Source organism: Acromyrmex echinatior, chromosome 13 (genome assembly GCF_024713525.1).
Source record: "Acromyrmex echinatior isolate Ae372 chromosome 13, ASM2471352v2, whole genome shotgun sequence".
Lineage (NCBI taxonomy): Eukaryota > Metazoa > Arthropoda > Insecta > Hymenoptera > Formicidae > Acromyrmex > Acromyrmex echinatior.
Window position 1 is genome coordinate 7762330 of NC_141864.1, and position 16266 is coordinate 7778595.

The 16266-nt window shown below is 28.6% G+C and overlaps 2 protein-coding genes across 5 annotated transcripts; one reads left to right on the top strand and one right to left on the bottom strand.

Annotated features, from left to right (window-relative positions):
* Nucleotides 1-1845: 1845 nt before the first annotated feature.
* On the top strand, nt 1846-3771 carry LOC105148697 (ceramide-1-phosphate transfer protein). Of its 2 annotated transcripts, none has more exons than XM_011060572.2 (4): nt 1846-2241; nt 2743-2951; nt 3073-3206; nt 3282-3771. In XM_011060572.2, the coding sequence occupies exons 1-4, from the start codon at nt 2111-2113 to the stop codon at nt 3402-3404; spliced, it is 597 nt and encodes a 198-aa protein (XP_011058874.1). In that variant the 5' UTR covers nt 1846-2110; the 3' UTR covers nt 3405-3771. The 2 variants fall into 2 exon arrangements, with proteins under 2 accessions (XP_011058874.1, XP_011058873.1); XM_011060571.2 differs by having other exon boundaries at nt 1895-2241; nt 3031-3206.
* A 502-nt stretch (nt 3772-4273) lies between these two features.
* CNT2 (Concentrative nucleoside transporter 2) lies at nt 4274-10195 on the bottom strand. Of its 3 annotated transcripts, none has more exons than XM_087412471.1 (13): nt 10113-10195; nt 9547-9646; nt 9240-9296; nt 8168-8333; nt 7901-8072; nt 7660-7825; nt 6699-6893; nt 6374-6535; nt 5782-5875; nt 5540-5699; nt 5294-5462; nt 4871-5210; nt 4274-4634 (listed from the first exon to the last, which is right to left on the bottom strand). In XM_087412471.1, the coding sequence occupies exons 2-13, from the start codon at nt 9574-9576 to the stop codon at nt 4543-4545; spliced, it is 1803 nt and encodes a 600-aa protein (XP_087268597.1). In that variant the 5' UTR covers nt 9577-9646; nt 10113-10195; the 3' UTR covers nt 4274-4542. The 3 variants fall into 3 exon arrangements, with proteins under 3 accessions (XP_087268597.1, XP_087268596.1, XP_011058871.2); XM_087412470.1 differs by having other exon boundaries at nt 9547-9651; nt 10113-10194; XM_011060569.2 differs by lacking the exon at nt 10113-10195 and having other exon boundaries at nt 9547-10106.
* Between the last annotated feature and the right edge of the window lie 6071 nt (nt 10196-16266).

A 16266-nucleotide genomic window follows, 5' to 3' on the forward strand; every position in this document is an offset into this window, starting at 1 on the left:
ATCTGTTTTTCCTTTCGACCTCGCACAATTTTCAGATTACGAGCCTCTACACACGACGTCGCGCTTGACTTTACTCTATTTGCGTTGAGGGACATCTGAATATTTAATCGGCTCTTCTCTTCAACCAACCCCGCCTCCTTTGCTCCTCCGCAAACCCCGCTTCTCGTCCGCGACTCTCAGTCCCGGTTGCGGTGAATTATTTAACGCCTGCAGGGAGACCAGTTATCTATGCGAACCGACGTGTCAGCGAGATTTTAGTATTGTTTGTTTATTGTTTCTCTGTCACGTACGCTATCAATGACTATGCAACTCTCGGAGCATCGCTGTGTCATGAATTGCATTAATATGCAGTATAATAATACTTGGAATGGGCCGGCCATGTCAGAAATTCAATTTATCAGATGCACAGTTGAATGAATGATTAAATTAAATAGATAATTAATTGAAGAAACAAAGACTGAAGAGAGAGGATAAAGTAGAATATCAATTTTTATTTGATGTATTCTTTTAACACGTATGATTAATTTGTACATATTTAACATTTGTAATATAATATGATTATTTCATAAGACAAGTATCATGAGATTATATCAAAATTTATAGTTATGAAAGAATTAACAATGATGATTTTATTGTGTTTTGTAGATATTTAGAAGAGAAAAGTTAAGCTTAATTCTGTCAGCGCATATTTTTATCTCATTCGCGCATAGAAAAGAAATATTCCGGTCCAAATAAGCCGAAGACGAGGTGGCAAGATATTTGCAGGAGTTTCCCAGTTCCCCTTGTTGAAACCAAATCGGTAAATGCATAGGGCGATTGTTCGACAAATAGAGGTTGGGAGTAAATAATGTGTAAACACAATTTCTGCTATGTATTGAGAAACGTAGTCTTCAGCTACATTTTACACATGTAATTTTGATTTTTTATGAAAAAATCAAATGTGATATATTTACATAATAGAAAAAAGATTATTGGATGAATATATTTCAGAAATATTTAAATATAATATATATATATATATATATTTAAATATATATATTTTTTGTTTACAATATAAAGTGTTGTTTAATTTGTGAATATATAGTGCTTCACAATAATTTTTCGAATATAGCGCTTCTCGTGGAGAATGACGGTACTACGTTCGGCGTCTACGTTCGAACGTATGCTGCTTAGTAAAATACCGTATTTCTCGTCTACTGGTAATCTTTTTTTCTCTGTATTATTTTTATTATTGCATGATAGAATTTTATATTCAAGATATCTGACATAGCAATTTTGTGAGAGAGACACTAGGATAATTTCTTGCTGATTTATATATATTTATTCTATAAATATATTCTTATTATTGACGTTATCTTCTATCGCTTCCTTTTTCTCTTCATTCTTTGAAATTTTCTATCTTTTCGAATTTATTTTAGTATCATAAATATTCTAGAATACACACGACAAAATTAAGATAAAAAATGTTTTTTATAAATCTAGGAATTAATTTCATGGTGTTCCCAAGTGGTCACCCTAAGGTATATCCACCCCATCTAGCGTTGCTTGACTTTTGCGATCGTATGGAAACTGCTACTTCGATAATCCATGAACACTGAATGTTAACGGCTATATAACTATGAAGAAATATATTTATATGTATTCTTATGACCCAGTGAAATATTTTTATACATTTTACCAATCCATGTATGCATAATCATTATATACATAAATTAATATTTTTCTTGAATTATATATAATTATATTCCTGTTGCAACTTTGTTTAATGGGATATCGATATAATAATGATATATAGTGATTTGTCGATGTCTCGTGAATCATGTTTGTTTGTACACAGTGTGTCATATTTGATCAGTAAAATAGAACAAACATTCAACATCCTCTAAATAGGCTCCTAAGCATGTAGTACAGGTACGTATCTATATATTATATGTGCATTATGTTGTGCATATATTCGTGAGTATACATATGGATTTCAAATCCCTACTTCTTATCACGTGACCAATTTAGTTCGTTCAGATCAGAATCCTATGACAGGCGGCGCTTGTTGCAAATTTTTCGAGAAGGGATTTGGATAGTTTGGACTCTCTGATTGAATGCAATAATTCCTATGATGGCGGAGGGGCCAGAATTAAATTTCTTTGATTTGCGAACGGTACATGATCATTTTGATCAAGCACTCGTGGAAAATGACGATATTGATCTAAAAGCATATCTGGAGGCCTACAACGAACTATATAAGTAAGTTGGACTTGTCATAAAAACATAACCTTATTATGCACAGATGTCAAATTATTAATTATCTGATTTATTATGGTTGACGAGCAGTTGATTTGATGAGCAGTCTTAAGACATCTTTGCAATATATCAAAGTAAAACAAATAATTGAAGGCAAATAACAGCATTAAGTAATTCTTTATAATATTATATTAAAAATATTTATATTATATATCTTATATTGTTTTTATCCAAAATTGAATAAATAAAAATTTCTAATCAAATATTTGTAAATAATATATTGTTATATATTGTGAATAATATATACATTACATAAATATGTCATTATATAAAAACTGTAATTCTTTGATATTATTAACAGATTCAAATTTTTTACTGTTATCATTTTATATTTGCTTCATTAACTCAGCAAATTATTTATATTATCTCTTATCAATCTGTGATACCAGATTTCAGATTACGATATAAGATTTGTATTTTGTAACATGCTATGTGCACATACAGATTTTTTCAGCTGATGGGCAGTGTCTTCAGTTTTGTCTCTTCTGATCTGAAACAAAAGATAGAAATCTTGACTGAATTAAAAAGTAAAGATGCTCAGAATTATATGACTGTTAAATCTATGATTGAATATGAAAGAGAAAACAAACTTTTAGAGAAAACCGATTTTGTTAATGGCGCACGTACTTTATTGAGACTTCATAGAGGCTTAGGTACTACATTATGAGATTTCATTTATCTTTTGATATTATTTAGAAATTAACATTTGACTTATGTTATTCGGCCCTCTAGATTTTATTAGGGAATTTTTACAACAATTGGGTGATCTCGCAGATGTTGAGAAAACGACTTCCTGTTGTCAAGATGCATACAATAAAACTTTGGCCAAGCATCATCCATGGATGATCAGGAAAGCTGCAATAGTTGCAATGTACACTATGCCTAGTAGGGAGATTTTGTTCAAAAAGGTAAATGGATTAACAGAGTCATTTTAGGACTATGAAGTTGATATATTGAACAGGTTATTTCACTTATCTCCTCAGGTTTGCGGTGAAAATGTTCAGCGGAATATAGATGTTTTACCCAAAATGTTGGAGGTGACTGCCGACGTATTTAACCGCACTGATAGCATTTATGAGACTTATCAGTTGCATGCTCTACCATAAATGATCTTAGAAAATGAAAACGATAGTTCATCTACTTTCGGCTTTTCGAAGTACTACATGCGATCATTCCACATTTTCGAGACATTGTGATATTACTGCATTGCGACATTTATACCATTGCGATATTATAGGTTTAATATTCTTAATTAATATGTAATAAATAAGCAGGAGCTTATTTTTGGGGGGAATTTGTATTTCTTGGTAATTAATTGATATAGGTGAATAATTATTATACATACAAAATAATGTACAAATAATGGCACAAGTGTACAATAAGTATATTACATTAAGTAATGTGATTTTGTCATTTTAACTTATAATTAGTATATATTATTGCGCGCAGAATTTTATTAATTTTATTAGAAAACATTTTGAGAATTTTAAGCACGACCGTATGTGTGAATACATACAAATACGATAAAGAAAGCCATGATCAGTCAAAGTTGGATGTTTCAAATAATACATTATATATTCTTATATTAAATTAATTTATTCCAGATATGATTGCGAGCCAATAACATTTCAACATACGGAAAGTTGAGATGTCCCAGGTTCGAATCCTGAGGTAATATTTTTGCAATAAATTTCTCATTTTTTTTCTTCCTTTCTTTCAAATCTAATTTAGAGGGGATTGTTAATGGTTCAGAATGATTGTATTGAAACCGAATGGTTATTGGCTCGCAATCATATCTGGAATAAATTAATTTAATATAAGAATATATAATATATTATTTGAAACATCCAACTTTGATGGCTTTCTTCATCATATTTAATTTTATTAGATTTAAACGTCATTTCCAATCAGGATTGGTGATTTCGAATAGTACGCTATAAGTTATATTTTGATGTTTATAAAAATTACTCATAAAAAAGATATATAATAAAATTTATTTGTGTCTTCCTTCATTATTATTTCATCTCTCTCTCTCTCTCTCTCTCTCTCTCTCTCTCTCTCTCTCTCTCTCTCTCTCTGAAATATTATTATTTAATTATATAATTATAACACTTATAATTACTTAATAAGAACAGTTGTTTACTGTCATTTCTTCAAAGAAATAATAAAAAATATGAACATACGAAATTTCAACAATATGTATAATATCACTATGATATAATTTCTTAATTCTGATGTAACTTTTTAAATTAACGAAGTTAATGTCGAAGTGACGTTTGACACTGTCGTTATATTGTTTGAGACAGATAATACTGAAGTATCATCGAGTAATACACCTGAAACAAAATAAAATAAAATGTGAAAGATGAATGTTTGATGCAATCATTACAGAACTTTTATTCTAATAGATTAATTATTTATTTTGGATATTAAAAGTTTTTAATACTTAAAATAAAAATAATTAATCACTATTTTTTAGTATACTAAATTACCTAACGTTAAATTAGATTTTTGTAAAGGATCTGAAACTTGAGGAAATATAACATGTTATGAATTGAGATTTCAACTTTACCGGCGATACTAGCTGTGAGAAAACAGACGGCGCTACCAGTAACGAAGGCTCGCACAACGACTTTTGTTACTTGCTCTTTCTTTTCTGGCATCAAAGACGAAAACAGGCCAACCTGGATACCAATCGAACTTGGATTCGCGAAACCGCAGATCGCATATGTGGCTATTGCTTCCGATCTTCCGTATATTCGGCCCTGCTTTATCAATTCACCCATCCTTTGATAAGCGACTAATTCATTGATAATTGTCTTCATGCCTATCAGCATTCCTACGTCTTCGCAATGTTCCCAAGGAACGCCCATCACCCAACTTAGTGGCATAAAAATTTTTGCCAATATAATCTGCAAAACTATAATCCTAAAATTTGCCTAAAAGCATATATTTTTAGAAGCTGGGAAGATCAGCTTTGAAAAATTTTTTTTACCTCGAGACTCAGTTGTTCGTAACCAACCAAACTGCCGAACCAAGAGAGTATTCCATTTAAAAATGCAATAAAAGATACAAAAGCTACGATATTTGCGATTATACCTAAAACGACTGGGATCGCAGCTAATGCACCATTCGTTGCGGCATCCAAAATACTATTTTCCGATCTAATTACAATTTAAATTTTTACTACAGCTGTTATTAAGATAAATAATTTGTAGTTTCCGATTTATGAATCACTTACGATTTTTCAAGCTTGATATTTTCGGATTTTGTGAGACTTTGTTCAGTTTCTGGATAAAAGAGCTTGGAATAGGCTAAAGAGGTTGGTGCAGACATTATAGAAGCGGTTATTAAATGAGCTGGTTTAGCACCAAATGATATATAAGCGGCTAATACCGTACCTGTAATGAGTGCAAATATAATTAGAAATTGAAATTTAATGTTGCTAGTGACATGTATTTGTGAAATGTATGTGACAGAGACCAGAAATTGTGGAAAATCCCGAACTTAATACAGCATGCAACTCCGAGGAAGTCAATTGATTAAGATACGGTTTAATTAGAAGAGGGGATTCGGACTAAAAGACAAAATAAATCAGCTTAAAATTGAGACTAAAATTATTTTGCGAGAATATAAACAAATTACATTAGTTTACAGTTAAAATTATTTTCATTCAGACAAGATCCATGTTTGTTATAAATTTTTGGTTACTGAAGATAGTGCCATAAACCAAATTTTATTCTTATATCACATTTCAAAATAAAGTTTATTGAAAAACTTACTTTTTACAATATTTGAAATTTTTTTTTAAAAAGGTTAATTTTTTTTTAATTCTGATTAGAAATATTGTTCATCTTTAAAATAAATGTTTTTAATTTTAATATCTTATTTTTATAAGAAAATTTTAAATAATCTCATCATTTATTTTGGAAATCTGATGTACTAGTGAATTTGTGGCATTGTTTTTAACATCTAAAAATCCATAAAAAGCACCTTGTCTTTAAAATAATTAAAAAAATATTTTTTGTAAACTAGTGTTATTGCTTTAATTATTTAAACATTGCAATAATATTACCATTCCGATGAAAGGATTAGCAACAGCAACGAACGACTCACATAGCGTTGTACTCATTATGCTTTGCAAGACCCATCCTAGTTTCATAATGATCCATTGCATCGCACCGAGATAACACATAATTTGCACCATGAAGTTGAAGAAAAAGATTACGGGCACGACCTATAATGGATAGAGAATAGTTTGTGCTACTAATTTACGACAGTACAAAATTATAAATTAAAAGAAAATAATTTTACTGATAAACGAAGCAATGTAAAAATTTCTCCCAATGATAAAATTAATTGTTTTACATTTCTAAATACATTATAGTAAATCAACTAACCGTAAAGGCAAAGACTCCTTTGTTAACAATGTCTTCTGAGAATACAAACTTGGAGCCAGATTTAGTGTAATTCAAGAATGTGGCCACTTTAGCAGACACACATTGGAAAATATTACGACCAACAGACCATCGAAGAGTAATCAGTCCAAGTATAAATTGTAAAATCATTCCCCAAATGACAGATTTCCAATTGACCTGTATATATTTAACAAAATTGTTAAAATAATTAGAAAAAAATTAAAAGAACTGCACACAACCGAATCATTTTACGTTTCATTAAAAAGATTAAGTCACTCTAAACTTATACTTAATATTAGAACAAAATATTATAAAAATGCCAATACGAGCCTACGCTATAATTTGTTACAAAGTTATCGCATACGTTTTGACCTTAGATTTGAGTCCTCTTAAGAATCGAAATATATATGATAATTTTGTAATTAATTATTAATATATGAATTTGCGCAACAATTACCGTGCGGGATCATTGACATTTTTGTAATATTATCTATTAATTTATTTTTTTAACTCGTTTTGTTATAATTTATACTTAATATTTGAATTTTTCTTTTTTTTGGAAAATAGAATATCTTGAATTATATGTTGCGTAAAAAAAGTATAAACAAGAGATCCGCGTGCATTAAGTATATTAGACGATTTAATAAAGTGGGTTAATTTCAGCGGAATTGGCGACGCGTCTATCCACATGTCTCTAGTAATTTTCTCCGACAACACTCGTGTATATGTCTTAATAATTGGAACGCGTTTAAGCCGATGCGACAGATGGAAATAATTATTACTAAAATATAATAAAATGTAAAGTCCATGAATCAATTATTCTCTTGTAGATTTTCTTCAAGCGATAGAAAAAGAAATCCATTTCCTATTAACTTAAGAATGATAGATATCTGAATTAGAGATAGATCTGAATTAGAGATTTAAAACTTCAAGATTTACTTGCCTGTCCTGGATATTTAGAAAACACCCAACCTAATCCTAATAAGATAATGACGCCAAGAATACTAATTAGCCTGTGTCTGGAATCGACGGTATCAATGACGAGAAAAATAACGATGGCTATGAGTATAACTAAATAAATTATTATCACTCTGATGCGCGTTCCATATCTGGAAAATTTAAATATTGGTATAAATTTATAAATAATTTCTATTATTCGGATAAGAATAATGTTAACATTTTACTTGGTATTTTGCAACCGCTTCGAGAAATTTGTTGCTGGCCGGCAACATTGTAAGATGTATTTGTTAAGATATCGTTTTACAATCAAAAAATAAAATAAACCAAGATAAATTAGTCCTGTAAGTATAAGTAGTAAACCATAGCCTTCACACCATTGAAAATCACAATTTTTTTCTAAAAAAAAATGAAAAAACATTGTTATATAATTTTGTAAATTTTATCAATTAATTACTCAAAATTAAAAATTGTATGGAGACAAATTAACTTACGTTGATTTTCCCAATATATACTAGCAAAGATTATATAGGTTATAAAAAGAAGATTCAAAATTATTAAGCCAAACGTTTTAAAAATTCTTTGATGTTTTGAAAGGTAAGCATGGACTGCATTGTTGTTGATTGCCCAAGGATTTTTTTCTTCATGGTAATTTGTATTCTATGAAAACAGTACTATATGTTAATATATTGCTTTGAATTATTAGTATGTTATTTTATATAAATTTTTAAACGCTAGTAATTTTTGGAATTACTATACTGAGATAAAAGACCCCAATAAATTTTAAGATGTTTTCAAATTTTTTAAAATTAGTCCGATATAGTTTTTCTGGTATTTTAGGATTATGGTATTTTTTAGGATTATGGTATTTTAGCACTCAATAGTCGTTTCTTGCATATAAATCGAGTTTCCTACATAATGAAAATCTGTAACCGAAGCTGTTATAATTATTTGTACGTGATTCATATATGCACTTATTGTGCGACATGTAATTATATGTACTTTATTTTTATATAGAGAAAATTAATAAATATAGTAACGACTGCATCACATTTGCGTTTCATGAATGTTTCAACAATATTTTGTATAATATTTCAATCTTGTAAAATAATATCCCTGCAATATTATAGCAACATTTCGTGGTAAGATTAAAAATCAAATGACTTGGATCATTAAAGCGTGGATCATATATAATATTACAGTCCTGTTTTGTCATTAAGATGTCAGTGAAAATGATGTTTTGTGGATGTGATATATTGTGAACTTGATTTATGTCTAAATAGTCATGTGATGACCAAAATTTACCGTTGTTGAAATGTCATTTTGTTATATGTAGGTATGCTTGAGAATTACTTATTAACTGTCGGGGATTACTTATTAACAGCAAATTATCCAATTTTCTGTTCGCATGACAGACTTAATATAGACTTAATGTACTACATTTATGGTATAACTATTATTTTTAATTGCTTATGACGCATAAATGTGCTTGAAACTATAAACAATCGAGAATTTCAAACAAAATTTCTTTGCAGTGATAAAATGAAAACAATATACAATACTTACCTGATATGTAATAGGTTCGCTTTTTCGACCATCTTCTAACATATCTAATTGATTTTCCTATTAATAAAAAATAATAAACTTTGTTTAATAACATTGGATGAATATAAAAGTTAAAAGAGAATTTAAACAGAATAAAAAACATGTTTTGAAATATTTAATGTAGATAGTACGCAAAAAAAATATATGTCGAATATATTTTAACTTTGGATAATATATAATAAAAATATATTCTTGATTATTAAAAAAAATTCACTGATTACGATCTACGAATTATTTAATAAACTTATTAATAGTAAAATAAAATTACTTCGAATGCCTGGTTCACCTCTCCAGACATGTCACATTGCCTTTCACCACACTTTATTAAAAAGACATACACGTGTGTCTTCTTTTCGACACTCTTTCCGCTATACTGACACAAAACAGAAAAATGTGTTTTTCAACGCGTACAAGGAAATAATAATAATAATTCTCGTATATTTTGTAATCTCATTGAAGTCACAAATAGATAACATTGATAACAGAATGTCTCTTAAAACTTTGATCGCAATTTTGATATAGATAATCGGTATTTCTACAACTTTTATGTATCAAAGTCACACAAAGTAATATAGTTTGATTAATAGTCTGAAATTTTCTCAAAATATGATCTCCATCTAAATTACTTTTCTAATTTGAAAAGCTGATAAAAGCTGACTAATTTTTGCTATTATTTATTTGTCACAACTTCAGTATCAATTCAGATTATCTACACATTGACGTTTCGCGATAAATACTTAATTGTATGACTTAACAAAAAATCGATGATAAACAAAATATATATATATTATATGTGTGTGTGTGTGTGTACACTGTAAAAACGCTAAGTATTACTTTTTAACTACGTGCAATATGATCAGACGACCGAGGAACTACTGAAAATCGGTGACGAGGTATAACTGTTGTGCAAGGCACAATGAGATACGAAAGGAATACGAGTGGGGATACTCCCTTCTTACTATGGCATTTTGAATGAAAAAAACATGCTAATCCTCTTTTGCAATTATGAAGCCATGATGAATTTTGCAGAGAAACAGAATGTCTCAGATTTATCATATTTCCTTTCACTCATGAGATCTCGTCAATTATCTAATTCTTTAATCTTTTAATTCTATTTTTTATCATTAAATATAACATTTAATATAGTCTCTATTTTCTCCTTAAGATATAATATTTTACAATAATTATACTCGTGGCAAAAAATGACATATATCTCTGAGGATTGTTAAATTTATCGCAATTGATTAGATATATTTACTAGATAAATTTATTAAAAAGCTTTACATCAAGTATTTTTTTAAACAATAAAAAAGTAAACATTATTTTTCAACATTTAAAGTATTTTGTTATTTACGATTCACAATGAAGTTACACAATAATGAAGAAAACTTTCTTGTAAAAATATATAATTTAAAGCATTTTCTAACATATAATTAGAATTATAAATTTTGTTACTTATTATATTGTATGCGTTAAAATATGTGTATGTAGAAAGAATTGAATGGAAATATATATTTGTATTTTACATAAAGATCTACTGGAACATATGAAATTATGTGCTATTTATATTAAATAATTTCCTACATTTTAAATAATTTCTTACATCATTGTTATATATTATCCTTAAAATTTGAACATAATATAATATCCTATTTATTTCATATAAGGATACAGTCACAATTTATCTTTCAAATTGTTGTCATAGTTGCACAAAACACTTCGAACATTTTGAAATAACTTCTGAATATATTTCCTGTGTTCACACTTATCACATGATTTATTAGTAAGAGGCAAGTTTTTTTAAAATTAAAGTCCGTATTCATACTTTACTTTGGAAAAATGCGTTTGTTTATTTCTGAAATGCTACAGTATATGTAATATAAATTATATAATACATAACTCAAGTTTAAGCTCAACTGAACCTTATAACTTGGTCGGTTCAATCGTTATTGAGATTCAATAATCTCAGGTGCAACTCGCTGGCTCGTCAGCTCGCGTATAAATACACGGTCCGATCTCGCACTTTATCGTGCTCATGTTCTTAGCTTCGAGATACTACCGTGTTTCCGATAAATTATTCGAGAAACATTTAAGATATAAACTTCTTAATAAATATATTTAATCAGTTGCAACAAGTTTAGCAGAGATATATATCATTTTTTGCCGCGAATATGTCTTGAAACATAATAGATCTTATAAGCTTTAAGCCGTAAGATATTGAAAAATTACAATGAGGAGATTATGATTTCAGTTGATTTCTTATGGCTTGTAAGACTTACTACATTTTGTGTTTCGAGACAAATGCGTATTTAAAGACATTAAAAATGTGAGGCATAAACACGGCCTGAAATTTTTTTATTATTTATTTCGTTGTTAACGAGAAAAAGAATGATTTGTTAGACTGATCGAGGAACAAGTAAAAAATATCAAAGTGCATTTTGTTTCGTGTAACTCTCGCAGGCATACACGTGCAACCAACACGCGACGTGTCTTAACGGATTGCTGCGAGGTCTGATACGTGAGATGGAATCTAAACAGGTGCATAAAAATTCTCGCGCCGCGACTCGGATGCACGGGCGTGCAGTTAATCGGTATTGCCGATAAACTGGACAAGACGTAGAAACTGGAGAACTAAACCGGAAGACGAGGCCATGCATCGCACAATTCGTGACCGTAATGTAAAAAAAAATGTTTTGAAATAAACATTACATAATTGCGTATAATAACCGTGACTATCGCAAGAAACGTTGTTGTTTCCTTATAGAAAACATTACTTCAGGCGGAAAATTACTTACGTTTTGACGCTAACGTGAATGACTACAAGGCCGTTTGAATACATTTAGCGATAGTGTATTATCAGAATTATTATTTATGTTTGAACCAAATTCGAGCTTTAGTTATCGCATTTCCACAAGAAAAAAAGACACAAATCAAAATATATAAAATTATTTGGAAGAAAAACAAGAAAATTGCATATTTTAAAATAAATTATTTATTGCAACAATATTAAACATAAGTTAATTTAGAGATAATTACAAATTACATGTTTCAAATTTTTTAAACATAGTGTTAGACATTAATTTTGTTATAGGTTACTCCTAAAAATTATTTCTCTTTGTTTTTTTTTTTTTTTTTTTTTTAGAAATACTTGAATTCAACTACATCTTTCTGAGATTGAAAGCCAATATACTTAAATTATTTAAAACTCAATCTACATATAATACGAAATTTGCAAAATTTCAACTTGTATTATTTTTTGCGAAGATGTGATATGTACACCATATCTCTTAAAACTAAGAATTAATGTTGAATTATTTAGGAATAATATTAAATTAAGAACAATGTTATTGCATTATTTATAATTATAATTCTTTTACATGACTATATTTGACAAGGAATAAACTTTAAATTTAATAAAAAAAAGAATTTGAAATTCATTAAAACATTGAATAGATAAATATCAAATTGTAACACACATTATAACACATTTATATAAACAACTGTCATTCAATAAGTCTGGCGTTACACGTGCACTTGACGTCAAACACTTGCGTGTCTTTTGATAAATAGAGGAAAGAAGGGGGAATTTTATTTTATGTTATTGAAATAACTCAATACATATTCAAGTAGTAGCATATAATTACCTTTGATACAAGTTCATTAACTATAGAGAATTACAGTAGATAGAAATTCTTTGAGTATCTAGATCGCAGATAAAAACTAAAGACAGAAGGAAAATTGCGATTATGGAATAGAAGGAGGAGATACGTGGACTTATCAAGTAGTATATAATACAACTTTATACATTAGATACATGCATACATTTCGTTACCAAAAGTTCAATTATATTATTGAAAATCACATTCCAGACATGTCAAACAGAAGTTATAAAATTAATATCAATATATTTCTCAAAATAACGCAAACTGTCTGCTATCTGTAAAACTAAAATGCAGCTTTTATGATAATGCAGTAAACATAAATGGCCATGTTATAACGTTTAAACAGACTGTGAAAAAGTAATTTTGACGGTCGCCCCCAGGGATGCATTCCAAAACGTAACTACAATGTATTGCAGTAATCAAAACTTTATAGTTCACGTCACGTAGTCCATAGAGGTTTGTTACTGTAGTTAACATTTTGGAACGCATCCCAGAATATATCGCACACTATACAAAATATCGTGGTATTTCATAATCCCTTATTTATTTCATAATCTTTTTCTTTATTTTTTTATTTAAATAAGAAAAATTGATAATTAAAAATATTATATAGAAGAATTTACAACACAATCGTGTATGTCATTAATTATCGCAATCATATCTCAACATTTATTTGATGCGATTTTTAGATGAAATTAATTTCAATTGAAAGTGATTTGATGACACGATGATAAATTCAAACTTATAGCTATCTATTATAGCAATTAATACAATACAATCAAACGTTTGACGATAAGAATTTTTATATTTATACTCGTATAATTGTTTTTATGATTTTTCTCTTACCTGAGATATATTTGTAAGACGAGATCCAATCCAATTATGAGTTTCTATTGTTAGAAATTTAAAAATCCAAATCTATAATTAATTAAGAAAATAATGTAAAGGATTTCATTATCTAATTATTTATAATTACATATGTAAAAAAAAAGAGTCTGATAATAGTAACCAAATGTTAAATGAAATAATTTTAACCAAAATAATGTTCAATTAATATAACAAAAAAATAATTTTACTTTTTTAAATATACATCAAGCATTAACATAGTAATATGATCATTCGTTCGGTAATACTTTTGAAATATTTAGAAAAGTAAAATCATTTTTGGGTATACCTATATTAATCGAATTCGATTGGAATTATTTCATTCCACATTTAATAGTTATTATCAAATTTTTTTTTCAGTGCATAAAACACAATTATATAGATATGTATTTATCATAAACGGAAGTTCTTGTAATCTCCTATAGGCAAATAATAAATTTTATCGATCTATCTGTCAATTAATCAACAATAAATCTTATCTATCAATACATGATAATATGATCAATATGTAGAAACTTGAAATATGAAGAAATACTTGTTTTATATTATATTAAATTGGTAATATTTTCTTACAGAAATCTAATACTGACCAATTTATTAGACAGGTAATTAATTACTTATTTGAAGTACAAATAGTAATGAACAACAGTTAAAATTACTTAAAATGATTGCGTTGGCCAATAGATACTACAGCAGGTAAGTAACTATTTAAAGTTATTAAATATAATTTAATTTTTATATAGTTATATTAAATATAATATAAATATAATTAACTGATCAATAGGTATTAGATTTCTGTAAGAATTTGTAACCTAACATAAATATATATCTGCCTTTAAAAAGTGACATACATTTGTTATTTAAAAGTATGCGGAAAACACTGATATAATTATTTTGCAGTAAGTACGCGAAGAAATGAATAGATTTTAAAAGAATACGTATACTAATAATGTTCTGCAAGTTTATTGTTAAATCCTTACAGAGGTATAGATTGTCTTGAAATTACGAAGCAGGAAGTCCGAGTAATCGGAGGCTTTCAAGGCTAAACTGTCTGGCTGCTGGCGAGGAACAAAAAAAACCGAAGATGAGCTTATCTCGTTGAGACGACGCGACGAGAGAACATTATTTTGCTGAGAATCATGTTCGAATTTTTGTTTAAAACGATAACGACGGATCGAGTTCTTTTTCGCTGTAAGCGTTCTCCCTTCCGCTTGATAAAGTCAAGTTACTTAAATCTATTTCTTGGGCGAGATTATTGTAAAATTGTAAAAAAGGTGCTGTTCCGTAGAAATCACTTCTTTAAAGCCATATATGCTACTTCATCTCAATTGTTTTTCATTTATCCTGTATATTATAGGGACACCGGAACGTTTTATAAATTGTCGAGTAAATGTTGTGATTAGATCAGCATATTTTTTGTACGGTATAAACAGAAATAGATCTCGCCGACGTAAGGCCTGCTTTCACTAGTGGATTATATTCTGCTTGGACTCCCTTTTCGACACTGTCACATGACGTAATAATATGTTTAGTCTGCCGAATGTTTTAGACTTCGTGGTATTTACGAACGGTCTGCTGTTACTCGAAGAAGTGGACAAAAGATTTTCGAGAGAAAAGAAATTAGGCTTCAGTATTTTATTAGTTTACATAAACGTTACATAGAAAACAATTGAAATAATAAAATTTTCTATCAAAATTGACAGTAAATTTCATTCACTGTTAAATATCGAAGGAACAACGGTAATTCAATCCCTCGAGTTAAAAATAACATTTTGTTATTTTTAACTTTCATGTGTATGAAAAAATATTAATCAATTTATTTTTGTGATTAGTTTCGAAGTAAACAACGTCTATACTAACGTATGTATGTATTTAGTAAATAATAAGCTATGTTGAGTCAAATTTAATATATTTTCATGAATTAAATTATTTAATTCCATTGTTTTAGTTAAATTAACAATATTTTGAATAGAGGCAGTGGCGACTTATAGAAATAATTAAAAATAACTTAAATTAGATATAATTTGTTATTATAAATTTAACAATATTGGATTACAAAATTAACGATATTGAAATTCTAATCTATTGTATTCTACGACATATTTACGCTGTTTCATTCGACTATCACAAGTCCAGACTATGGGTGATAGATCTTCTTTTATTTTTCTCTACTTGCACGGCCTTGATAACTTTATGCGAAAATTATTCTATTTTCTTCGTGCGTTACGTAGGTAGGCGAGTCAACTTTAGATTTCTGGCATCATGTCAAAAGCAACATAAATAGTCAAATTTGCAAAACGCTATTCATACGTTTGTGATGAATTAACATAGCTTTTGTATTATAATATTAATTGTTGAAATCGCTGTCGATGATTTGAGAGACTATCGTATCAAACGTCGAATAATGTTGCGAATCCCCGAGACGAATCCGACGCGCGGAA